Consider the following 27,753-nt stretch of genomic DNA (forward strand, 5'->3'; position numbering starts at 1 on the left):
CTCTCAGTGAAACAGTGCTCTCTCTGTTCCAGATGATGGGCAGATTCTTCAGTGGTTTGGCTCAGTCGGGAGCCTGGTGCTGTTTTGATGAGTTTAACCGGATCGACATCGAGGTTCTCTCTGTAATTGCTCAGCAGCTGATTACAATCAGAAATGCCAAAGCTGCCAAGGTGAGGGGCTGGGGGGCCGCCCTTTGGGGACCACATGGTAACACTTCCTGCCATGTGCTCTTAGTTTGTGGTGATGCAGCCAGGAAGGCATTTGTGCACAGGTAGCACCAGTTTTGTGTTGACCTGGTGAGTCTTCCACAGCATTAGTGGTGGCGTTGGGGCTGCTCATTCCAGGCCATCCTCATCCCTCCATCCACTGTCCTCTCCCACTCCTCCCCCCTCCCCCCTCTTCTGGCGCTTTACTTTCATCCAGCCCCGGCTCACATCACTCATCTGACCTCAGGTTTGTCAGGGCCTCAGCCCGGTCATGGCTTTGATGCATGCACGGGGAATGGGAAAGCTGGGTGTCAGTCAGGCAAAATTCACAAGACCAGACAGTGCAAAGATATACTTTCTACTTCAGCCAAGGTGTTTCCTGCCTCCCTCCAGAAATAGCACGGGGAAAAAATTAAGGAAATAATTTGTAATAATTACTGGGCTAATATAAGATCCTTTCATTTTAGTTCTAGGTAGATAGAGTACTAGAAGACCTAAATTCAAATCCTGCCTCATGTTTACTAGATGTGAGTGACCCTGGGTTAGTCACATAACCAATATCAACCTTAGTTTCTTCATCTGCAAAAGTGGGGTGATAATAGCACCTATTCCTCCATGGGTGTTGTGCGTGAATCAGATGAGACAACAGACGTAAAGCATTCTGCAAACCTCAACGTGCTGATGCATTCCAGCTTTGTGGTTATTTATTATTATGGGAATGAGATGGGGGCAGGGCAGAGGAGCAATGTGCAGCAGCCAGGGTGTGCATCAACCCCTTTGTGTGTCAGGCACTGGGCTGAGCCAGGGGTATAAACGTAAGCAAAAGGACCTTGGCTTCAAGAGGCTTAGATCCTAATGGGGGAAAGCAACATATAAAAAGGAAAACATAAATATTAAAAATGTAAATATATATATATATACACACACACACACATATATATATATATATATACACATATATATATACTATATGATGAAGGCAGAATTCATGATTTCAAAGAAACTCATGTATATGCCTGAATGGTTCAGAACCGCAGAATATAAAGAATTCTCTAAGTAGAAGGCAGAAGAATTAAAGCATTTATTCAAGCTCCAAAGCAGCAGACCCACGAACCAGTGTCCCCAGTTGGATATCCTGGCCAAAAGCTTCCAGGCCCAATAAGTCCACCTCACAAGAGTAACCAGGAGGTTACAGAAAAACATGATGACATTAAACCAAATCATATTCGTGCTTCCCCCCTCCGGTAAGAAGATTACCCACTGGCCTCAAGGCCTCGCTCAGCACTCTCCGATCCACACTGGGGTCAGCCCTGCTACCAGCAGCGCCTGCTTCTTCAGCTCCTTTGGCTTCGGCTTCGGCTGTCGCTGTCGCTGGCTCCAACAAGTCTCAGTCTCCAAGCTGTGTTCTCTACTCTTATACAGTTTCAGACATCATCAAGTGTAGTCTGACTGACCAGAACTTAAGCTCCTGTGACTGGCTCTGGTTTTAGCGCCTCCCCTTAGGACCCTGGGAGCTTCACGCCCACATGGGCTTAGCACCGAGTAATTAGGGGTTTGGGGCAAACTTAGGAGAAAAGATCTAATCAGACCTTCTTAGCTGGCCCTGCTCCCTTAGTGGCTCCCTTAGTGGGCCCCACCTGGGACCTCACCTTAAGCCTATTCAAATGGGCAGGAAGAGCTTCTCACGTACTGATTGCCTTAACAATACATACATATATACGTTAACAACATATAAAAGGAACTAAAACATCTTAGGAAAATATGTCTAAAACATGTATATACATATAAACACATATACACATACACATGCCTATACACACGAACACACATATATATGTATCTATGTATACACACAACATGTATATGAACTAAAAAGTGGGATGGGCCGAGGTGGGCCAAGGCATCCACAGCCCGTGGTGGCCAGGCTCAGACAGTCAGAAGCAGGCCAGAGACAGGAATGAAGCATGGCTGTCCTGGGCCCTTTCTTACAACGGCTGTTCCTAAGAGAGCTCACCAATGGGAGAAGGGGCCTCAGCAGCAGATGGATGTTCCAGGATGCGAAGGCCACAGAGACTGAGGGAGTATCGAGGGGACGAAGGCAAATGATGTAAAAGTTTCAAGAGATTCGCAGCCTCAGTGTCATCTTATCTCCTCATTCTTCCTGAGCCCATCTATCCCAATCCTGGGCCCTCCTCACCCCTCATTGGATGCATCTACCCCCTTCTCCTCACTCACACAGACACTGCTCTAGTTCTGACCCTCATCACCTGGTTATTATAATAGTCTCATACTTGGTCTCCCTAACTCAAGCATCTTGTCCCTTCTCCAACTCATCCTCATAACTTCCAGTGTGATTTTCCTATTCAACAAACTCCATTGGTTCCCTCTGATCAAATGAGAAAATATTTGTAATGCACTTAGCGTAGTGCTTAGCACATAGTAGGTGCTCTACACGTTAGCTACGATGATGATCAGATGTAAACTCTTTCACAGCCTGCTCCCACAGACTTTTCCAGTCTTACTCTACATTACTCACCTTCTCGCACTCTAGGGTGTGATCAAACTGGCTTTCTTGCTGTTTCTCACACATGACACACTGTCTTCCACCTCTGTGTCTTTGCCTTAGCTCTCCTTCATGCCTAGAATGTGCTCCTTCATATCCACCTTTTGCAGCTCTTTGTTCCTCTCAAAACTCAGCTCAGGCACCACCTTTTACATGAAACTTTTCCTGGTCCCCTCACCTGCTAGTGTCTCTTCCCTCTCCCTGCCCTCAATGATTTGAATTCAAGTCCTCCCAACTTCTGGACCACTGTTCTATCCATTGGGTCACCTAGCTGTGTCCCCCCCTCCACATGCACTCTTGTAAAGATGAGAGAATTAGATGTCAAATCAATACTTCCTCCAGGTATCTTTGAAAAACGTCTCCCAACCCAGTAACTCCAAGCCCCAAACATCAAGACAAAGAAAGGAGGAAAGTTTTAACAGCTGTTATAATTATTATGATTAGTGGCTATTTTAAAAATCAGCTGCTCATATCCTTTGGCCTGTACCTACTGAGGAAGGACAATCACTCGTAAATACATATTTCTTATATATTCTGGATGTCAGATTTTTATCAGCTACATTTGCCACAGATTATTTCTTGATGTTTCTCTTAATTTTGGAATTAATGTTGTTTTTGAGAGGAAATGTGTTCTTCTTGCTATTTGTTCAATTTTATATGTTTTCTCAAAATGTAAATTATTTTAATTTTATGGCTCTATTTAAGACTGTAGTCCTCATTTTGTTTAGTCATTTGTTATAATTACTGCTAATTTTGTAGCAAAGGCAAGAAAAGAAAGAAAATTAGTTCACCATAAAAACTATTGTTTAAAAAGAAAGAAAAGTCAAGTCAAATGTTCTTGGGTTTGGCAAAAATTACTTTCCCTTTTCTGAGATCTCTCTTGCTTGTTTCAGGGTTTCCCCTGAGAGCTGGCATAAAATCAGAATTTCTGCATTCTAAGCTCTATCAAAAAATATCGCTCCACTTAAAGGAGCAGGTTAATCTTTATTTTAGTGGGTCCTGCTAAAAAAAAGACAAGAAAAGGAGAGAGAGAGAGAGACAGAGACAGAGAGAGAGAGAGAGAGACAGACAGACAGAGAGAGAGAGAGAGAGACAGAGACAGACAGACAGACAGAGAGACAGAGACAGAGAGAGAGAGACAGAGAGAGACAGACAGAGAGAGACAGAGAGATAGAGAGGAGACAGAGAGACAGAGAAGCACAAGGCCTTTCTCCAAAACTTATCCTTCCAGCTACAGCTGAACAACCAAAGGAAAGGGCATATTACTGTGCCCTGTCTTCAAATAGCTAAAATATTCTATTACAGATATTGCTTATTTGTTACTTATTTTCAAGAAGAGAATGACCTTGGGAGGAATATTCTAAGAATATATCTCCCATTTCACATATGAGAAAATCAAGGCACAGAAGTAAAAATAATCGCCCCCATCAAACAGTTGTTTAGTGCTAGATGCAATACTAGAAACCGGCTGCCTTCTAACCCAAGGAAGCTTTCCATGTGGGAGTGGTGAGGAGCTAGAACAAAGGAAAGGGGACAGTGAAGCCCAATATTAGAAGCTTCCTACCATTATCTGAAGGAGGTTTTCCAAAGTCTAAAGCAAAAGTATTAATAGAAGTCTTCATTTCTTTTTCAATAGCTCTCTCGATTTATGTTTGAGGGGCGTGAAATAAAGTTGGTTATGACCTGTGCGGCATTTATCACCATGAATCCTGGCTATGCTGGACGGACTGAATTACCGGATAATCTGAAAGCTCTGTTTAGACCGATTGCTATGATGGTTCCAAATTACGCCTTGATCGCAGAGGTAACTACAATCAGTATAATTTTGAGCACAAAACATTGAAGTAAGAATTTTAACCACATCTTTTTATTTATCTCATTTGCAGTTTTTTCCCTTCTAGGCAAAATGTTTCCAACCTGGTGAAGGTTTGTATGTTAATGTGTGTCATCAAGAACAAATGTAGACATTTCTCAAGTTACTGTTTTCCAACCACTTCATCAGCATTTGTCAGCTCCTCCAAAGATGTTCCTGGGATATTTTGATACTCTGGGTTTGCTCTCCTCTGTGACAATTATGAGAGAGAGAGACAGAGAGAGAAAGAGAGTGTGTGTGAGTGAGAGAGAGAGAGAGAGAGAGAGAGAGAGAGAGAGAGAGAGAGAGAAACAGAGGCAGAAACAGACTAAGACACAGACACAGACACAGAGAGAGAGAGAAAGGGAGAATCAGAGAGAAGGAGAGGATGGAAGACAGGTAAAGATAGGGAGAGAAATGAAAAAATGAAAGTGGCCATTATCTTTAGATGTAGGAACTGGACTTGCGTTTTCATCTGCATAAAGAACTCCCAGGAGAGAAAATTCCCTCAACCAATGCAGGTCATCACCTCTCTGCAACTCAGTCTTAGACACTTGCCTGGAGTCCCGAGGGACTTGCCAAGGGTCACACTGCTTCAAGTGTCACAGGCAGAACTGTAATCCATGCTTTCTCAGCTCCAAGGTCAGGGTTTTGTCCTCTGCCTTCTAACTCCTGTGTAAAGGTACCATAAAGAGGGAGTGATTGTTAGCATATGGGGGCAGCTAGGTGCCGCCATAGTGCACAAAGCCACAGGCCCCTGGAGTCAGGAAGATTTGTCTTCCTAAGTTCAAATCCAGCTTCAGACGCTGCCAGCTGTGTGAACCTAGGCAAGTCACTTACCATGTTTGCCTCAGTTTCCTCATCTGTAATACAAGCTGGAGAAGGAAATGGCAAACCACTCCAGTATCTTTGCCAAGAAAACTCCAAATAGGGCCACAAAGAGTCAGACATCATTGAACAATGACTAAACAACAAACAAGTCATGTTTGGGCTTGTATATCCAACTATAAAATCAGATTAAACTGAGTTTTTCTTTATTATATTACTTTACATTACATTAACTTATATATTACTTTGTAATGTTACTATTATACACACACATATCTGTTACTGTCATTGGTTGGTAACATACCTAAATTCCACAAGTCTGTATGGATTGAATTTCAAGGTTTCCTGTCCTTTGTCTGTATTTTCACACCACGGTAGTGAAGGCAAAAGTTTTTTCTTAAGCTATGATCTAATAATCCTTTGCAGTAGAACTAGAAAAAAGGCTCACGTGCTAGTAGGCAGCTAGGTGGTTCAGTGGACAGAGTGTAAGGCCCAGAGTCAGGAAGATCTGAGTTCCAATCCCACTTCAGACATTCTTGTGTGACCTTAGGCGAGTCACTTAACCTCTGTTTATCTCAGTTTCGTCAGCTGTAAAATGAGCGTAGTGATAGCACCTGCCTCCCACTCTCAAATGGAGAAAGTGTTTGTAAAGTGACTGGTGTGTACCCGGTGCAGAGTAGACACAGTATAAGGGCTAACTACTATTATTATTGTTATTACTATTGGGCTTAGGACAGTCTAGTCTTTTGTCCAGACTTGTGAATGTGTATATGTGAAAGGCATCATGGTATACTGGGTGAGCAGCTGGTTTCAGAGTTAGAAATAACTGGCTTCAAGTCTCGCTTCTACTACACACCATGTGTGGGACCACGGGCAAATCACATGACCTCTCTGTGTGCCAGGCACCACTCTGAAGGTATGCATTGCAAAGATGGCAGTCTGTCTTGGTAGAGTGAATTCCTCATGCTATTGAAATCACATCTCTGTCTCCCTCCATCTCTCCCCCTTCTCTTGTCCTCTATCTCTTTCTTTCTTTTTCTTGTTATTTATTTATTTAATATTTTTAGTTTTCAGCACTAATTTTCACAAGAGTTTGAATTACAAATTTTGTCCCCATTTCTACCCTCCCCCACTCCAAGATGGCATATAATCTGATTGCCCCATTCCCCAGTTAGCCCTCCCTTCTGTCACCCCACTCCCCCCATCCATCCCCTTCTCCCTTACTTTCTTGTAAGGCAAGATAGATTTTTGTGCCCCATTGCCTGTATATCATACTTCCTAGTTGAATGCAAAAACTTTTTTTTTGAACATCTGTTTTTAAAACTTTGAGTTCCAAATTTTCTCCCCTCTTCCCTCCCTAATCACCCTCCCTAAGAAGGCAAGCAATTCAACATAGGCCACATGTGTATCATTATGCAAAACCCTTCCACAATGCTCATGTTGTGAAAGACTAATTATATTTTGCTCCTTCCTATCCTATCCCCCTTTATCCAGTTTTCTCCCTTGACCCTGTCCCTTTTCAAAAGTGTTCGCTTTTGATTACCTCCTCCCCCTATCTGCCCTCCCTTCTATTGTCCCCCCTTTTTTATCTCCTTCCTCCTTCTTTCCTGTGGGGTAAGATACCCAATTGAGTGTGTATGTTATTCCCTCCTCAGGTCAAATCCAATGAGAGCAAGATTCACTCATTCCCCCTCACCTGCCCCCTCTTTCCTCCCAACAGAACTGCTTCTTCTTGCGAGATAATTTACCCCATTCTATCTCTCCCTTTCTCCCTCTTTCAATATATTCCTCTCTCATCCCTTAATTTGATTTTTTTTTAGATATCATCCCTTTATATTCAACTCACCCTGTGCCACACACACACACACACACACACACACACACACACACATATATTCCCTTCAGCTACCCTAATACTGAGGTGTCATGAATTATACACATCATCTTTCCATGTAGGAATGTAGCCAAAACAGTTCAACATTACTAAGCCCCTTATCATTTCTCTTCCTTGATTACTTTTTCATGCTTCTCTCGATTCTTGTGTTTGAATGAAAGTCCTCTATTTTATTGAAAATCTGTACTTTGCCTTGGAGCATGATACTCAGTTTTGCTGGGTAGGTGATTCTAGGTTTTAATCCTAGCTCCGTTGACCTCCAGAATATCATATTCCAAGCCCTTTGATCCCTTAATGTAGAAGCTGCTAGATCTTGTATTATCCTGATTGTGTTTCCACAGTACTCAAATTGTTTCTTTCTGGCTGCTTGCAGTATTTTCTCTTTGATCTGGGAGCTCTGGAATTTGGCAACAATATTCCTAGGAGTTTTCTTTTTTGGGATCTTTTTCAGGAGGTGATTGATGGATTCTTTCAATTTCTATTTTACCCTCTGGCTCTAGAATATCATGGCAGTTCTCCTTGATAATTTCTTGAAAGATGATATCTAGGCTCTTTTTTTGTTCATGACTTTCAGGTAGTCCAATCATTTTTAAATTATCTCTCCTGGATCTATTTTCCAGGTCAGTGGTTTTTCCAATGAGATAGTTCACATTGTCTTCCATTTTTTCATTCCTTTGGTTCTGTTTTATAATATCTTGATATCTCATGAAGTCACTAGCTTCCACTTGCTCCAGTCTAACTTTTAAGGTAGTATTTTCTTCAGTGGTCTTTTGGACCTCCTTTTCCATTTGGCTAATTCTGCCTTTCAAGGCATTCTTCTCCTTATTGGCTTTTTGGAGCTCTTTTGACATTTGGGTTAGTCTATTCTTTAAGGTGTTATTTTCTTCAGTATTTTTTGGGGGGTCTACTTTAGCAAGTTGTTGACTTGTTTTTCATGGTTTTCTTGCATCACTCTCATTTCTCTTCCCAATTTTTCCTCTACTTCTCTAACTTGCTTTTCCAAATCCTTTTTGAGCTCTTCCATGGCCTGCGGCCAGTTCATGTTTTTCTTGGAGGCTTTTGATGTAGGCTCTTTGACTTTGTTGACTTCTCCTGTCTATATGTTTTGGTCTTCTTTGTCACCAAAGAAAGATTCCAAAGTCTGAGTCTGAATCTGAGTCCGTTTTTGCTGTCTGGTCATGTTCCCCGCCAACTACTTGACCCTTGAGTTTTTCATCAGGGTATGACTGCTTGTAGAGTAGAGAGTACTTTGACCCAAGCTTGAGGGGTTGCGCTGTTGTTTTCAGAGCTATACACAGCAAGCTCTGCCACAGCAGTGCTTCTCCTCCCTCAAGAACTGCCAGCCCGGACCCAGACTCAGATCTTCAGCAGGCTCTGCACTCCTGCTCAGATCCGCCACTTAATTCCTCCCACCAGGTGGGCCTGGGGCTGGAAGCAACTGCAGCTGTATTTCTGTCCTCAGAGCTGCACCACCTCTGCTGCCCCTGGGGTGGTGGCCAAACAGGGAACTCCTTTCACTCCCTACAGCTTTTCCCACTAACCCTCTCTGTTGTTTTTGGTGTTTGTGGGTTGACACGTCTGGAAACTGCCAAAGCTCACTGATTCAGGGCACTATGGCCTGTTCTGCCTGGCTCCCAGGTCTAGTTGGTCCAGGCACAGCCCACCCTGGGCTCTGCTCCACTCTGCTCCCAGCATGGTGGATAAACCTTACCCCGCAACTATCCAGGCTGTCCTGGGCTGGAACCCTGCTCCCCTTTTCTATTCTGTGGGTTCTGCTGCTCTAGAATTTGTCCAGAGCCATTTTTATAGGTTTTTGGAGGTACCTGGGCGGAGCTCATGCAAGTCCCTACTTTCCAGCTGCCATCTTGGATCCACCTATCTCTTTCTTTCTCCCCCCTTCTTTGTTTCTGGATTCACACATGTACAGATATGTCTACTTGGACATATATATGCATGTGCATGAATAATGTATATACATACACATCTGCATACATGTACATATCTATATTTCCCTCCTGATAAAATGCAAAATTTTTGAGTATGGGAATGGTTTTATTTTTCAGCTATGAATCCGTGGATCTGGGTTCAATTTCCCTCCTTGACACAGACTGAATAGGTAATTCTGGAAAGTGACTTAATGTCCTTCTGCTCTAGGCAACACTCTTAAGACTCTAAGTTATAAGAAGGTGTCACCCCTTTTAGCAGATGGAGTCTGGGAGTTCCCTCATCCAAGAATGCCCTTTACTGAAGAAGTCATAGATCTGTCCCCTGTCCCTGTTATGTCATTCAAGGAAGGAAGTTAGAAGCCAATATTTCTGCTACTTTTCTCTTACGTGACTTGGAGTATGACAGTAAATATTTTTGTACTTTTACTTGTAAAATGATGTAACAGCTCACAGACATATTACAGACTTTATTGAATATCTCAGTAAGATTCCTATAAAAAACCTGGAACCATGGTAGTATTAGAGTCCTGTGCCAGTTAGCATATCAGTATGTTATAATAGAAATTCCATAATATGTTTTTTTTTCTTCTAGGTGATTTTGTATTCAGAAGGGTTTGAATCCAGCAAGATCCTTGCAAGAAAAATGACTCAAATGTATAAACTTTGTAGTGAACAGCTCTCCCAGCAAGATCACTATGACTTTGGCATGAGAGCAGTGAAATCTGTCTTGGTCATGGCTGGGTAAGAAGACGGCAAGTAGCCAGTATGGTTAAGTGTGCCATCACACTCAAATGCTGCCACACAATGGGCTATGTCACCCCGTTCTGATGCTCTTCACTTTTGGCCAAAAAGGCTTCTATTTGTCTGTCCAACATAGTGCCCCTGAAGGCCACTGATCCCCAGCTGGCCCACCTGGTCTCCTGAAGTACATTCTTTATAGAAACTTCAGGTACACAATAAAATGACCATAATGTGAGGAAATTTTAGGGCCCAAGTAATAGACATTTTGCAGCAAATCTAACACAGAGAATGAGTATTCTTGGACCTAGCAAAGTACCTGTCACATAGTAAACTATATATTGTTGTTCAGTCATTTGGGTTGTTTCTGACTCTTTGTGACCCCATTTAGGTTTTCTTTTAATTATTTATTTATTTTTAGTTTATGACATTCAGTTCCACAAGCTTTTGAGTTCCAAATTTTCTCCCCCTCCCTTCCTTCCCCCTCCCCAAGACAGCATACAATCTGATATATGTATATATTCACATTAAACGTATTTTCACATTAGTCATGCTGCAAAGAAGAATTATAACAAATGGAATGAACCATGAGAAAGAAGAAACAAAACAAAACAAAAAAAAGAGAGCAAATAGTATGCTTCGATTTGCATTCAGACTCCATAATTCTTTCTCTGGATGTGGATAGCATTTTCCATCATGAGCCTTTTGGAAATGTCTTAGAACCTTGTGTTGCTGAGAAGAGCCAAATCTATCAAAGTTAGTCACCACATAATGTGGCTATAACTACGTACAGTGTTCTCCAGGTTCTGCTCCCCTCACTCAGCATCAGTTCATATAAGTCTTTCCAGGTTTTTCTGAAGTCTGCCTGCTCATCATTTCTTATAGCACAATAGTATTCCATTACATTCATAGACCACAACTTGTTCAACCATTCCCCAATTGTTGCACATCCCCTCGATTTCCAGTTCTTTGCCATCACAAAAAGAGCTGTTATAAATATTTTTGTGCATGTAGATCCTTTTCCCATTTGTATGATCTCTTTGGGATACAGACCTAGAAGTGGTATTGCTGAGTCAGAGAGTATGCATATTTTTATAGCTCTTTGGGCATAGTTCCAAATTGCTCTCCAGAGTGGGTGGATCAGTTCACAACTCCACTAACAGTGCGTTCATGTTACAATTTTTCCACATCCTCTCCAGCATTTATAATTTTCCTGTTTTGTCATGTTAGCCAATCTGACAGGTGTGATATGGTACCTCAGAGTTGTTTTGATTTGCATTTCTCTAATCAATAGTGATTAAGAACATTTTTCATATGACTATAGATATCTTTAATTTCTTCCTGTGAAAACTGCATGTTCGTATCCTTTGACCATTCATCAATTGGGGAATGACTTATATTCTTATAAATTTGACTCAGTTCTCTATGTATTTTAGAAATGAGGCCTTTATCAGAGACACTGGTTGTAAAAATTCTTTCCCAGTTTTCTGCTTCCCTCCTAATCTTTATTGCATTGGCTTTGTTTGTACAGAAACTTTTCAATTTAATGTAATCAAAATTATCCATTTTGCATTTCATAATGTTCTCTCTCTCTTGTTTGGTCATAAATTCTTCTGTTCTCCATAAATCTGACAGGTAAACTATTCCTTGCTCTCCCAGTTTGCTTATACTGTCAGCCTTTATATCCAAGTCATGTACCCATTTTGACTTTATTTTGGCATATGGTGCTGTTGTTATTGTTGTGTGTTTGTCCTCCATTCTCTAAGAGGACCATGGCATCAGGGAAATGATGACATGACTTGCAGTTGACTTTGATTTGAGTGAGGGAGGGCTGTGCAAGGTCACCAGCCTCACTTTCTCCTCCAGAGTCATCTGGATCCAGTGACCAGATATTCATCAGGATGACTGGACGTGACCCAGGTTGCATTAGGATACCCTGGCCCTTTTAGGCTAAGGCCTTTTCAGGTGCTCACTTAGAGTGAGGCAATGCCCATTTGGTGAACAGGCCTCTTTAAGAAGTGAGTCAAGGGATGGCCCCTTTAATTAGAAAAAAAAGAAAAAAAATCAAGCTGGGAGGGGAAGACCCTCAGGGTTGCTATTCCAAAGAGAAACAGTTACCATTGACATTCACTCTATGTCAGGAAGGCCCAAAATACAGCCAATTAAGTGGTGCTTGGGCAGGGTCCTATTGTGGTCCAATCTATGAGCTTCAGAGTGAACTAGGTTTAAGGTTTTGGGAAGGAAGGAAGGAAGGAAGGAAGGAAAGAAGGAAGGAAAACAGTTGTCCACTTAACTTGGGATTTACTGACTAGGGATTTCTGGTATATGGTATAAGATACTGATCTATACCTAGTTTCTGCTGTACTATTTTCCAGTTTTCCCAGTAGTTTTTGTCAAATAGTGAGTTCTTATCCCAGAAGCTGGAGTCTTTGGGTTTATCAAACAGTAGATTTCTATAGTCATTGACTGTCTTGTGTACCTAACCTATTCCAGTTCTCAACCACTCTATTTCTTAGCCAGTACCAAGTAGTTTTGATGACTGCTGCTTTATAATACAATTTGAGATCTGGTATGGCAAGGGCACCTTCCCTAGCATTGGACCCTTTGTTCTTCCAGATGAATTTTGTTATTATTTTTGCTAGCTCTATAGAATAATTTTTGGTAGTTTGATTGGTATGGCACTGAATAAGTAAATTAATTTAGTTAGAATTGTCATTTTTATTATATTAGCTCAACCTACCCATGAGCAACTGATGTTTTTCCAGTTATTTAGATCTGACTTTATTTGTATGAAAAGTGTTTTGTAATTGTGTTGTATAGTTCCTGGGTTTGTTTTGGCAGGTAGACTCCCAAATATTTTACAATATCTACAGTAACTTTAAATGGAAGTTCTCTATTTATCTCTTGCTATTGGGATTTGTTAGTAATATATAGAAATGCTGAGGATTTATGTGGGTTTATTATATATCCTGCAACTTTGCTAAAATTATTGATTATTTCAAGTAGTTTTTTTACTTGATTCTCTGGGATTCTCAGTATATCATCATATCATCTGCAAAGGGTGATAGCTTTGTTTCTTCTTTGCCTATTCTAATTTCTTCAATTTCTTTTTCTCCTCTTGTTGCTAAAGCTAACATTTCTAGTACCATATTGAATAACAGGGGTGATAATGGACATCCTTGTTTCACCACTGATCTTATTGGAATTGCTTCTAGATTATCCCCATTACATATAATGCTTGCTGATACTACTTATCATTTTAAGGCAGACTTCATTTATTCCTATGCTCTCTAGTGTTTTCAATAGGAATGGGTGTTGTATTTTGTCAAAAGCTTTTTCTGCATCCTTTGAGATAATCATATGGTTTCTTTTAGTTTTGTTTTTGATAAGACCAATTATGCTGATAGTTTTCCTAATATTGAACCAGCCCTGCATTCCTGGTATAAGTCCTACCTGGTCATAGTGTATTATTCTCATAAGTTACTGTAATCTTTTTCCCTAATATTTTATTTTATTATTTTTTTAATTTTAATTAAGACTTTTTATTTTTAGTTTACAACACTCAGTTCTGCATGATTTTGAGTTCCAGATTTTCTTCCCCCCACTCTCCCTCCCTCCCCAAGGTGGCATGGCATCTGATATATCTTCTACATATAACTTCACATTGAGCTTATTTACACAATAGTCATAATATTTTATTTAAAAATTTTGCGCCTATATTCATTAGGGAAATTGGTCTATAATTTTCTTTCTCTGTTTTGACTCTTCCCAGTTTAGGTATCAGTACTATATTTGTGTCATAAAAAGAATCTGGTAGGACTCCTTCTTCATCTGTTTTCCCAAATAGTCTACATAATTTTGGAATTAATTGTTCTTTAAATGTTTGATAGAATTCGCTTGTAAATCCATCTGGCCCTGGAGATTTTTTCCTAGGGAGTTCACTGATGGCTTGTTCATTTTCTTTCTCTGAGATGAGGTTATTTAAATATTTTACTTCCTCTTCTGTTCATCTGGGCAATTTATATTTTTGTAAATGTTCATCCATTTTACTAAGATTGTCAAATTTATGGGCATATATTTAGGCAAAATAGTTCCTAATTATTATTTTAATTTCCTCTTCCCTGGCGGTGAATTCACTCTTTTCATTTTTGATACTGGTAATCCAGTTTTCTTCTGTCTTTTTTTTTTCCTTCTGTCTTTTTTTTAAATCAAATTAACCAAAGGTTTATCCATTTTATTGGTTAGGACTTTTTTTTGACAAATATACTGGAGTGGTTTGCCATTTTCTTCTCCAGCTCATTTTATAGATGAGGAAACTGAGGCAGACTGAGCTGTAGTGACTTGTCCAGATGTCACACAGCTAGTAAGTGTCTGAGGCCAGATCTGAACTCGGACCCTCCTGACTCCAGGACTGGCATTCTATCTACTGCACCGCCAAGCTGCCTGGATAGTAAGCACTAAGCTTCCATTATTTCTACTGTAGCAACCAATTATTCAGATTTAGGTCCAGAATAGAAGTTCCTTAGTCATTTGTTCCATCTTCTGAAGGGTGAAATTATCATGAAAAACATGTTCTGATTTTGGCACAAAGAGAGTGACTTCCCCTCTAGATAGCTAATGTCACCATGACTAAATATCATGACTGGTTGGCAATATTTAGCAAGCTCCTTATCTAAGTCCTCCTTCTGTCTATGTGTCTATACCCTCACAACTGTCTCAGTTCTATTTCTCCATCCATTTAGTCTCTGCAGAACGTGTTTCTCCCCAAGAACTCCTAGATTTATTTACATGAATAGGTCTCCTGAATGTATAACACCATCTACTGCACTTCCCCCTTTTATCTGTTCTGTTGCGGTTGAATAAGGTCTCCTCTTCCAAAGCTATGATCCTGTCCTACCAACCATTTATTAAGCATTTACCACCTGACAGCCACTGTGCTAAGTGTGAGAAATTCAAAGAAATGCAAAAGGCAGTTCATGCTGTCAAGGAGCGAATCATCTCATGGGAGAGACGACATGCATATAGACAACTATATATGTGTAGGCGATATATACAGGATAAATTGGAGATAATTTCAGGAGGAAGGCACCAGCTTTAAGTGGGGATCAGGAAAGATAAGACTTCTGTAGACAGTCTCTGCCTATTCTTTTTAATCCTATCTGTGTTCCACCATGGCAAATGTATCCACATTCCCCTAAGAGTAAATGCAGCATAATAATAACTATTATAGTTATAGTCATTTATCTAATACTTCAGAGTTTGCACGTGCTTAATATGTTATCCCATTTGACCTTCTCAGCAGTCTTATGAGGTATGTATAACAGGTATGATCATCCCTCTTTTACAGATGAGGAAACTGAGACTCATAAAGATGAAATGATTTGTTCGTAGCTAGTAAGTGTCAGAAGTGGGATCCAGAAGTTCCTAGCTCCAAGTCTATTCACTGTGCATTCTGGGCCTCCCAACTTCCCCCCTCAAACCTCAAGCCAAAATAAAGCATCAATAACATTTACAATACATTTACATATGCACAGTTGTCTGTACTTGATCATGTGAGCACTAATATGCCAGGCTTCATTTAAGGCACAACCCACTGCTCTCTGGAGCCACAAAAAGGAGAAAAACCCCAATTTTTGTACCACTTGCTAATTTTTTACCCTTATCTTGTTTAAGGTAAGATTCCAAAGAGGCCAGCAGCCTCATTTTTGACTCTGTCTCCTAAATTTAGGTCCCTCAAAAGAGAGAACCCAGACCTAAACGAAGAGGTCGTGTTGATAAGAGCCTTAAGAGATTCCAATTTACCCAAATTTCTCACGGATGATGCCCTTCTCTTCAGGTAATGTTATGAACAGTAATTTACTTTTTTTAATAACATAAGAATAGTTGTTCTCTCTGTTGACTGAGAATAAAAGATATATGGAATAGAAAACTGTCTTCTATTTAGTTGTTTTTCTTGAAAATAGGATCATAAAATTCTCCTGTTTCTAGAGAATAGAATTCCATATTTTCCACAGACATGGTCCATACCTGTAATTTCCCTGAGGTAGGGAACTCCCAGGATGGAAACCCTCTCTGCCAAGCAGATGGCAGCTGTTTTGCAATATGGCAGGATCCTAGGAACACCGAGAAGTTAGTGCCTTACTCGAGGTCACATAGGCAGTATGTCAGAGGTGGAATTTGAACCTAGGTGTTCCAAACTCTGAGGCCCACTCTATCCAGTATCACCCTCTGAAGGTTATCTGCCTTAACCTCTTTATTGTCCCTCTTGGCAAGAACATCAGCTTTCATAGGTTCAGTTATCATCCATATGCAGATGACTCTCACATCTAAACATCTAGCCCTACATCTTTCAAGAGCTTGAGTCCTGCATCACTGACTCACTGGTGGACATCTGTAACTGAGAGATGTAGGGCTAGATCAATGACAATGAAGAGTCTTAATTGCAGAGAAGGACAACACTGTTGGGATGGTTTTTTATAATTTTTTTTTACTTTTCTATTCATTTTAGCATTCAGAGAGATTATTTATGTCTTGAAGGAAGGTTCTTGTCAGTTTCTTGTAGTGTATCTTGACTAACAGTCTCTTTAAAAAAATACAGACCTATATTCCTATGATGTGCTAACATGATGAAGGAGCTCATCTTCTCTCTTATGAGAATATCAGTATGTGCAAGGATGTTTTGTTTGACCCCAGTGTGGTAGCTTAGTCTCCTCTGACTGTTGGGTGTTATTCACCACTTGCTGTACATTCATCACTTAAGGAGACACTGGGAGATAGACAAAATATTGTTGCTCCCTCAAGGAGTTTACAGTCTCGTTGGAAATTCAAAATTAATATCTGAAACGCCAAATAGCATGGCACATTGTAATTGCCCTATTTATAGTATACATTCACAGCAGTTGTGTGTTTCAAAGTAAATGCTCCAAGAGTTCAGGCAAAAAGATTAGTGAGAAAAAATATTATTTTCAACCATTTGAATGTTACAAATATGAAAGTAGAATAGAAAAAATAAGAAATAGAAATAAATATTCAAGTATCCAAATAGGTAATCATGTTTTCTAATTGGCTTAAGTTTTGTTTCTTTGTCTTTTTCCCAGTGGAATCATTTCTGATCTTTTCCCCGGAGTCCTCATTCCAGAACATGATTATGGTATTCTTCAGTCAACAATTGTAGAAGTCATGACTGGACAAAAGCTTCAGCCTGAGTCCTGTATGGTCCACAAAGTTATACAGTTCTATGAAACCATGCTTGTAAGACATGGTGTCATGCTTGTTGGGCCAACAGGAGGTGGAAAAACCACAGTTTACCAAATTCTCGCCGAAACTTTAGGGGTGTTACATAAGATGGGAATCGAAAATCACTTTTATCAGCCAGTCAAGACATATATTCTGAATCCAAAGTCCATTACAATGGGTGAGCTGTATGGGGAAGTGAACAATTTAACCTTGGAGTGGAAAGACGGTTTGATGGCGCTTAGCGTCCGAGCGGCCGTGAATGACACTTCAGAAGACCACAAATGGATCATCAGCGACGGGCCAGTGGATGCCCTTTGGATTGAAAATATGAACACTGTTTTGGATGATAATAAGATGCTTTGTTTGGCTAATAGTGAAAGAATTAAACTCACCCCTTACATCCATATGATGTTTGAGGTAAAGTATGCCCATTTCATTACTTTGGGCTGATGATATTGGTTAGTTTAGGATGTGGTGACTGGATTTCTCTGATTCTGCTCATCTGTCCGTTTTCTTCGGATCTTAAAACAGCTTATTTCTTCTCTGCTTGGTATGTAAAGCTCTTCACAATTTGGCCCCTTCTAACCGTTCCATTCTTCTAACCTTCCCATTCTGATGCTTGACTCGCCAACTCTCACTCTATGATCCACCAATGATGACCTGGTTGAAGCGTTTTTTAACTTGACCTTCCATTTCCCATCTCTGCTTCTTTGCATTAATGGGGTCACTTAGTTCTAACACTTTGCTTTCTTGCCTCAGCCTTCTGGTTTCCCTGGCTTCTTTTAAGATTTATCTCAAATGCCACCTTCTGAAAAAGTCCTTTCTCAGTCCTTCCCACCACTATTTCCTTCCCTCTGAAATTACTTTCCCTTTACACTGCCTATATCATGTATGTACATAGTTATTTGCATGTTGTGTCATCTGTTAGACTGTGAGTTCTTTGAGGCCAAGGGTGTTTTTACTTCTCTTTATATCCCTAACATTTAACATGGTACCTGGGACATAGAATTGATGAGTTCTTGTCAACCAAATAGCTGAATATTAGCTACCAGTTCTGCAACAGAGGAAGGTGAATCCAAGTCAGAATATGGCCCAAAGAAGGAATCAGAGTCAGTTTTTAGCAGATTTGGATCAGAAACCTGAAGATCAGCATCTGAGGTGTAGCTATGGCAGCCAGCAGACAAGAAGGTCAAGGATGCAGATGGCATATCAGGTTACTGAGCCCAGATCAAGAACACAAGGGCTCATAGTCAAAAGTAGCAGAGAAAGCAGATGCAGGCCAGCAGGGGAGAGGAGAGCCCTTGAAGGATCTGACCTTGAAGAAGAGGCATCACCATCTGTTTGGCTGCTGGGATTTTTCCATCTGACTTGCAGCTGAAACCTTCCCTATGTGTGGTCTCCCAACTAGAATGGAATCTCCTTGAGCATAGAGATTGTCTTACAATTCTATTGTCCCCACAGTGCTTAGTGCAGTGTTTGGCACAGAGTCCTCGATAAATTCTTTATTCCTTTATTCTTTCATTAATTCATTTGTTTGAATACTAGGCTATTGATAACATTTCCTCCTCCCCCAACCTTTGCTTGATTCCCTTAGCAGGGATGGCTAACAATTAGACCAGTCCACATGCCATGGGCTGCCTCAGCATGCATAGCTCTATCCTCTTAGAGTCCAGGCAGTATTAAGTCACAGAATCTTGGGAGAGGAAGAGTTTCCAGGCCTTCCAGCCTAACCCATACAGAAGCATTAACCTCCTCAAAAAAACACTACCATCCAGTCATGGTCTTCCAGATGTTTTGTGAAGACTCCCAGGGAAGGAGGATTCACAACCAGTTCCTTCAGTTGACCCTCCTGTGGCATGGACTCAAGGTCCTTCACCATCCTAGCTGCCCTCCCCGGACACTCTCCAGCCCATCGATAGAGTATTTATGGTGCCAATTTGAGGCACATCCTCACATTGTAGCCCCAAAGTATGTACCTCCTATGGCAAAAGAGAACCAACTAACTTACTGGAGAGCCAACATGGCCTGGTGGATTAGGAGGTTTGTCTGACTTTCTGTGACCCTATTTGGGATTTCCTTGGCAGAGATACTGTATTGATTTGTCATTTCCTTCTCCAGCTCATTTTACACATGAGGAAACAGGGTTAAGTGACTTGTCCAAGATCACACAGCTAGTAAGTGTCTGCAGCCAGATTTGAACTCATGAAGATGAATCTTCCTGTTCCAAGGCCAGTGCACTATCCATTGTACCACCTAGCTGCCCTTGGAAGACATAGTTCAAAGCCTGGCTCCACAGACTACTTGTGGGGCCTTGGGTAAATCACATCAGCTTTAAATGCCTCAGTTTCCTCATCTGTAAAATGAAGATATTAGACTAGATGGTCTCCAAGGTCCCTTCTAGCTTTAGATCTGTTCTCCCCTGACCAGGAAAGGACCAAGATCTTCTCCGTGCCTCCTTACCTTTTCTTCTCAAATTTAGGTAAAATGTTCTAGGTTTAAGTCCCATGATGAAAAGGATAGTGAGATCGGAATATTCTGGAACACATTGTTAATGGTCCTTCCAGCCAGAGCAGACCTAACGTCATTTGCTTTGATTGGGATATTTCCCCAAACCTCCAGGGGTGGGCTGAGTCATCCAATTCCCGTGCAACTTCTCATTTGCCTTCTTGCTTCTTGCCACCTCTCATTTCTACTTTTCTTCCTCACCTTGTCCTCCGGGTTCCCATCTTGGCTTCATTGAAGTCCTATTGTGGCCTCCTTCCTGATCCCATCCCCAACCCTGCTCCTGTCTTGCACATAGCATTATGTATGTGGTGCGTACATACACAGGCCAAAGGGGCAGAAAAACGTGGCTTAGGCCAATTGTACCTCCACGAATCTAGGTGAGAAGAAACTTTTCCATGTTCCTCTTATATTCTTTACTTCAGATTTCCTTTTCTACCCTGTGTCTCACCACTTTTCTTTTCCTTTCTCTGGCCCCTCTTAAATTGATATCAGCTCATCCTCAGCCAGTAAAACCAGGCTATGAATAATATAAATGTAAATAGCTTTTTCTGGGGTTTGCTTTTTCTCACCTCAGGTACAAGATCTAAGGGTTGCCTCTCCTGCGACAGTCAGTCGCTGTGGGATGGTGTATGTGGATCCCGAAGAGCTAAAATGGCTACCATACGTCCTGACATGGAAGTCAAATTTTTCTGATAAGGTATGTTTCTGCCCTGACCATTTAGAATTGGTTATTGCAAAACCTTAAGCTTTACTGAGAATTTTATTTATTTAAAAATAATCCCTCTCATCCTATGTAAATTTTTGGAAGTCCTCCACAGTGCTACGCAATCCTGCTTTCTGATTTTATAGGAAACAGTTATGCAGTAAGAACCCTCCCAAACACAATGAAATGAGGTTGGTTCTTTTTTGTATGAGATCAGGAGAGCCAGCCAGGATTCTCACACAAGATAACTACCAAGGGGTTATATTAGAGGAAAGGAATTCCTCGTGTGTTCGTGTGTGTGTGTGTGTCTGTGTCTGTGTCTGTCTGTGTGTGTCTGTGTCTGTCTGTGTGTGTCTGTGTCTGTGTCTGTGTCTGTCTGTGCGTGTCTGTGTCTGTGTGTGTCTGTGTCTGTGTCTGTGTGTGTCTGTGTCTGTCTGTGTGTGTCTGTGTGTGTATCTGTGTCTCTGTGTGTATGTGTGTGTGTCTGTGTGTGTATCTGTGTGTGTATGTGTGTGTCTGTGTGTGTATCTGTGTCTGTGTGTGTCAGTGTGTGTCTGTGTGTGTATGTGTGTGTGTGTGTGTGTGCGTAGTAAAGAACGTGTCTGGATGTGGTCCCCTTGTGTGCAGGACTTCCCTTTGTAGGACCATGCCTCAGAACAGGATTCTGAGCAGCTGCTGTAGCATAAGAGTTTTTAGGAATGTTAGACTTAGGGTCCAATATAATTGCCTCTGAGCTGAGGCATACAGGGTGCTTCTTGATGGGTTGATGATACCTCAGTTTATATTTTATCTTGACCCTCTAGCATATAGTAACCAGAACTGTGCCAATAAATGTTTAACAAGCTGACCTTCCCCCGACAAAAGTACATATAGCACAGCATTAAGTTTAACTTGCATCATTAATATTTTCTCCATCACTTTCTTAAGTTTAGACAATCAACTCAACAATAAAACAAGTCCTGATTTGTAGCATTTGCTGATTTCTGAGGTATAAATGCTCACATGGAAAATTTTAACAATTGGATCTTGAAAACCAGCTCGCTCTGGTTCAAGCATGCCCCTCATAGTAGCTTATACTCAACACCAAAGGGTGTTGTGAGTATCATGAAACCAAGTTGCCTGTTCCTCTCTATCAGGCTTCAGGGCAGCTGGTTGCCAATGCCTCTTACCTCTAGCCCTTGCATGGCTGGTGCCAAGTTTCTGGCTGTTTAGGTATATGTGAGTCCCCACCAATCCGATAAATCATCGTGGACCCCCTTGTACTATAGCTGTTCCCATTTCATCCCTTTGAATTGTGTTTCCATGAAGCACTTGGCCAAGGTCATTTGTTATGTTCCTGACTTGATGTGTCCTACAGGGAGGTAAGAATGGGTGTGTAGGGGCCAGGGTAGATTTGTATTACATATTATTTTAGAAAAGCATTTAATTAGAGTGATAAGAGAAACAAAAGCTGATATAAATATCAAAGCACTAGCCATGTTTTCACAAACTATGGCTTTTCTTCAGTCCACTAACCATTAACCTGGTCATCCCATTTGGATTAGCAACCAGAGGCACCTGCATACCAGCCCTCTACAAGGGAGAAGTTCAATCTCACTAATTCTTGTTCAGTGTGAAAGAAACTGATTGTTTAAGTGCCTAAGGGACTCAGACACCTACTAGCTGTGTGATCCTGGGCAAGTCACTGAGCCCTGTTTGCCTTAGTTTCCTCATCTGTAAAATGAGCTGGAGAAAGAAATCATAAACCACTCTAGTATCTCTGCCAAGAAAATCCCAAATGTGGTCATGAAGAGTCGGACACGACTGAAAAATGACTGAACTGGATAGCAGCCCAAGAAGAGGAAGCTATTGAATGATCACTCCCAGCTCCCAGCATGACCAGAACCTGACTTCCTTGTTATTCACACTAAGAGCTACAGAAAGCATGTTCTCCCCTGGGTGCCTTTCTTTGTTGCTTGTTCATTTGGTTGTGCCAAATGGAGCCCTGCTCACCAACCCTGCAGGGTTAATGAGGGAAGATCCCCTTAATCTTGCTTACTCTTCTGCTGGACAAACTCTCACATCTATGCCCAGGCACAAGAGAGGTGGTCTTGTCCTTGGGAAGCAGCAGCATCCCCTGCTTTGTCTGCCTCAGTCTACTTTTCACTTTCAAAAGTCTGCGTGTGGAAGCATATCCTCACCATCACTCAAGGCTTCCCAGCCAATCAACTACATGAGACAAGGAAGGCTCAGGCACAGGAGGGATTTGGGTCATAGAGTTGTAGTTGGATGGGACCTTCCAAATGATGCATTCCAACTCCGCTGATTTTACAGATGAGGAAACTGAGGTCTAGGGAAGTCAGATGACTCATCCAAGGCCACACCAGGAGTAAGCATTATAGGCAGGAACTGACTGCAGAGCCAGTATTCTTTCTGCCAGATCTTGTTGGACCAGGTCATAATAATGATAATAGCTAACATTTATCTAGCAATGAGGTATATAAGGTGTTCAGGGAGGACTAGCACCTCTGGGTGAGGTCTTGTTGAGTGCTTCTCTGGGCTGCTCGTCCACCTTTGGTGTCCAATGGCCACCCAACTCTCACCTGTGATTCCAAGAAGCGATACCATGCTCAGCAGCCACACCCTGGTAAGCTGTCTTTGCAGATGGGCTAAACCAAGCTGGGGGTGGCCTACAGGACTCAAACCTGTTGGGGAGTCAGGGGGATGTCCACCCCAAGCATATGAAGACATCCCCCAGTGGAATGGGCAGATAAGTGGCAGAAGCAGGCGCCATGGAGCACTTGGACCTTGGTCAGACACCGAAGACACCAAGGTCATCCACTGTATCCAAGGCTATCGCCAGTCATCTTGACTTTTGTCCTGCCACTCTGGGCTCCAATGACTCTGGAAGAGAGAGAGTGAGGCTGACAACTATATGCACCCCTGTCTCACTTAAATCCAGTTCACATGCAAGTCAAAATATCACCCATGATGTCATTGGTCCTCTTTAGAAATGAAGGACGACGAACAAACTATGTGCAAGGCACCGTGCTAATGATTACCTTCACAACAACGCAGGGGGGTATGTCCTGTTATTATCCCCATTTTACAGGTGAGGAAACTGAGGCAGACAGGTTGGAGTGACTTGCTCAGGGTCACACAACTACTAAGTGCCTGAGGCTGGATTTGAATTTAAGACTTCCTGACTCCAGTCTCAGCACTCTTTCTACTACACCCTCTAGCAATAAAGTATGAAATGCATTATCATAGGTGTCCTCTAACACTATTAAATTATTTTCATTTTAGATGAATGATGAAACGTGGGAATATTTATTAAGTCTATTTCAACGCTATGTTGAACATGGCTTAAAGTTTGTCAGTAAAAAGTGCAATCAAGCTATCCCTCAAGTGGACATCAGCAAAGTGACCACCCTCTGCTGTTTATTGGAGTCCCTCCTATTTGGGAAAGATGGACCTGACTTAACTATGGTATGAATGTTGCCTTTAATCTCAGGAAAGTTGTGACAATTGTTATATATTAGGGAAAATTTTTCTTTTTTATGGGAAGACCTTGTATTTTTTCATAGACAATTATAAATGAACTCTAAGATTACAACTTGGGTCTTATGGACTTCCAGGAGAAGCACAATGATTTTTCGCTATGACAAGCATCAATGCAAATTCTGAAAATGCTACCATTTTCTAAGTTTTTTCGATCTTCATTCTTTATCAAGTACCTCCTACATAGACCTACCTTGGACAGCCTTCTTCATCTCTCTAGAGTTATACTAGATGACATCTAAAGTCCATCCTGACTCTCAAATTCTGTGACCCAGATTTCTGCTGATTTTTTATCTGTGATCTTTATAAGGCAACCTCATATGCCCATGTGAGCTATTAGTAATATTGGTGTCAATCTTCTCTTCAGCTCATAGGAAATTACTTGTGCCTGAAATCAAGCTAAGATCTGAGGGTAGATCTGGTGGCGTTTCTATTGCTTGTCACCTAAGAAGTGAGCCTCCCTCAAAAGTGGGCCTAGGCCCATATTTATCTAAACCAATGACAATCCCACGCAGAGGAGTCACCTTACCAGGAGAAGCCGAAAAACTCTGACTGAAAGCCAAATATGAAAAAATAAATATGCAGAGGATTAAGCAGTAGTCAGTCAATAGGTGTCACCAACTATATGTCAGACATTGTACTAAGTGCTAAGGATACAGAGAAAGGCCAAAGCCAGGCCTTGCTGTCAAGGAGCTTACAGTTTAATAGCACAGACAATATGCAAACAGCAATGTACAAACAAGCTATATGCAGGATAAATTGGAAATAATTAATTTTTTTTAAATTCTAAATTTATCACACATGAAAAAACATCATTTCCATAAACAAAGTAGAATATAAAAAGTGCAATCTCTAAGTCAACAGAAAGTTATAGGGGGAAGAGAGAAAAGACCAGTTCGAGGGGCTTGTAATTAATAATTAGGAAGTTTAGAGAAAGTCAAATAAAGGAGCCCATGAGGAAAGGTCATCTTGAAATTTGAAGGACTTGAGCAAAAAGGAATTATGTCTTAGGGGTAACAGCTAAGAACATGGGGTAAGGGCTTATTCCTGAAGTTTATGGTCTCACCACTGATTCTCCAGTGCCTCCTCTCTGAGATTACTTTTGTCAAACAAATTTCCACAGGGCACAGCAGAAGGGCACAGAGGAGAGGGGAGTGATGGGGAAAGGAAGAGTGGACTGCGGTGGGGATGGTAGAAGTCCAGAGTGAGCATATATCACTACTCTCCTTCCCCAGGGCTGTAGGCAGGAAAGGGCTTCGTAACCCGTAAAGCAGATAATAAAAATGAGCTGTTACTACAGCCATGTCCAATCTGAGGTCACCCTTGGAAGAGTGTCCAGAAACTACAGGTGAATGATCACAGCTTTTTGGAAAGCTTAGTAAAGGACCTAACTCAGCCTAGTCAGACACAGGGGAAATGTTAAATAAATCTCTGGATTTACAGACAGGCTGAAGAAGATATTGGATGTTTACAGGACCAAATAAGGAGTTCTCCTTTGGGGGAAATAAAAGTCAACCCTCAGGCATTTGAAGGTGTGGCCCCAATGTCCTGCTTTGTGAAATGGACCGGCTGTCTGAATAGAACGTCTGATACATATTTATCACTTTAATACTGATGCTAGGTGGAGGCAATGAAGCACAGTGGAGAGGTTGCTGGACCTGAGTTCAATCCCGGCTCTGCCACTACCTGGCTGTGTGATCTTGGGCAAACTATTGAACATCTCTGGGTCTCGGCTTCCTCAGTGGTCAAAAGGAGAGGCTGGACTAGATGAAATCTAAGGTGCCTTCCAGTTCTAGGTCTATGGTCTTTCTAATGGACAAAGTGAAAACAATCAGGGGCCAGATAAAGAATTTTCAACATACATTGGCAGGGCTAGTACAGCTATCCTCGGTAGTTTATCACTCTATAATTATTTTTTTCCCCTATACCTGGTAAACGTCCCAACAAAAATTGTATCCAACTTATCTGTGCTCCTTTCAGGAGTGTGTGGAAGTGATAACATGTGAGTAACACTTTAAGCTTTGTGATGCGCTTTTCAAATATCACCTCCTTTGATCCTCACAACAAACCTGGAAGGCAAGTGCCGTTACTATCCCTATTTTACAGTTGAGGAAACTGAGGCAGGGGGCAGTTAAGTGACTTGCCCAGGGTCACCCAGCTAGTAAGTGTTTGAGGCCAGATTTGAACTTGAGTCCTCTTGAGTCCAGGCCCAGTGCTTTAGCCATCGTGCTCCCTAACTGCTTCGATCATTTAAAAGTGCAAGTCACCCTGAGAAAAAATGGGGGGGGGTGTAGGGAGGGGTCTCATCATTATTGACTGCTTTTTAAAGGTTATCTATAACTCCTCTTAAAGGATTCCATTTGGTCTTTTAGGAGCAAGCAAAGTTGAACAGTGTACTGTGCCAGACCTTTGTATTCTGCTATTTGTGGGCCGTGGGTGGAAATCTGACTGAAATGTACTGGGATGCTTTTGACACATACATCAGACAGCAGTTTGAGGATGCTCCGGAGGCCAGGGTAAGGAAAGCAACAAAGTCCCTAAGAATGTGACTCTTCTCAGGGACCCACATGGCATTTCAAGAAAAGATCATGAAGGTGAAACTGCAGGAGGGTCCTGCCTCTGTTTGGGGAACTGAAGGGAGACCATACTCTAAGTGAGAATTTTCATATGTATAAGCGTTCCTGAATCCTGAATGGCATTTGGTTCAGATTTCCTTTCTGATATGGGAAAAACAGACAGACAGAGAGCCACAGAGAGAGGGAGACAAAGAGACAGAGAGAGAAAAAGTAGAAATGGAAGGTGTTAAATTTGAAAATTAAGGTAAACTGAGAGACAATGGTCTAAGCCAAAGGTGGGGAAACTGCAGCCTTGAGGCCATATGTGGCCCTGTAGGTCCTCAAGTGCAGCCCTTTGACTGAATCCAAACTTAACAGAACCAATTCCCTTAATAAAAGTGCTTAGACTCTGAACACTATCAATTTATTAGTTAGGCTAACAGTAAGCAATAAATTGGGTCAGTGGCCTCTCAATCACCAAAGACCCCAAGGTAGGGCTCACCAACTTTAATAGTTTTGAGGAGTACTGCATTGGGTAGGCAGGGAAGACAATGTGATTGGTTACAGGGTAGAGGACAACACGACTGATCATTTTAAAGTAAGCAGACTAGCATCCGCATGGGACTAGTAACCACCCCTCTGGCATTAAGGACTATTCGTTGTTATATGGGGCCCATCCACATCTTGTCATCTTTGCTAGGGGATTAAAACTTCCAAACTTGCTGTCTCCTTAGAAGAGATAAAAAAACTCCCCTAATCACATAAGGACAGACAATACATCTTGTGGAAATACACCAAGTCAGCTTGTAGGCCTTCAAAGATAGATAAGGTATGAGGGATAGTTTTCTTTTAATTATAACTTTAAATTAACTTAGAGGGAAAACTGAATTCCTGGCCTCAACTCAAGGATATAGTGAGGTAGCTTGAGCGATCATACAAAATGGGGCAGAATAGGATCAGTTACAGAATAGAATCAATTATAAACTGATACAGAATCAATTTAATGTCTTCAAAGGATACCTTAGGTGTGGGGTCTACCATTGGATTACCTAGTAGCTTGTTCTCCTTGTCTCACTCTCATCTCTTCTGCCTTCTCTTCTGGTCCAGGCTCTCGGTATTTTTACCGTAGTTACAAAGCCAAAAGGTTGAGCAATGGTTGCCCACTGCTGACACAAATATTTATTTCA

At 41.5% G+C, this 27,753-nt stretch overlaps 1 protein-coding gene across 1 annotated transcript in view; it reads left to right on the forward strand.

Annotated features, from left to right (window-relative positions):
- DNAH6 (dynein axonemal heavy chain 6) overlaps nt 1-27,753 on the forward strand; it is a 251,551-nt gene that overhangs the window by 88,534 nt on the left and 135,264 nt on the right. Inside the window, exons 29-36 of the mRNA XM_036750156.1 lie at nt 33-170; nt 4,406-4,573; nt 9,882-10,030; nt 15,756-15,863; nt 17,125-17,680; nt 20,343-20,465; nt 23,757-23,939; nt 26,384-26,527. Of these exons, the coding sequence (XP_036606051.1) occupies nt 33-170; nt 4,406-4,573; nt 9,882-10,030; nt 15,756-15,863; nt 17,125-17,680; nt 20,343-20,465; nt 23,757-23,939; nt 26,384-26,527 (1,569 nt within the window). The remainder of the gene's footprint in view (nt 1-32; nt 171-4,405; nt 4,574-9,881; nt 10,031-15,755; nt 15,864-17,124; nt 17,681-20,342; nt 20,466-23,756; nt 23,940-26,383; nt 26,528-27,753) is intronic.

Source organism: Trichosurus vulpecula, chromosome 3 (genome assembly GCF_011100635.1).
Source record: "Trichosurus vulpecula isolate mTriVul1 chromosome 3, mTriVul1.pri, whole genome shotgun sequence".
NCBI lineage: Eukaryota > Metazoa > Chordata > Mammalia > Diprotodontia > Phalangeridae > Trichosurus > Trichosurus vulpecula.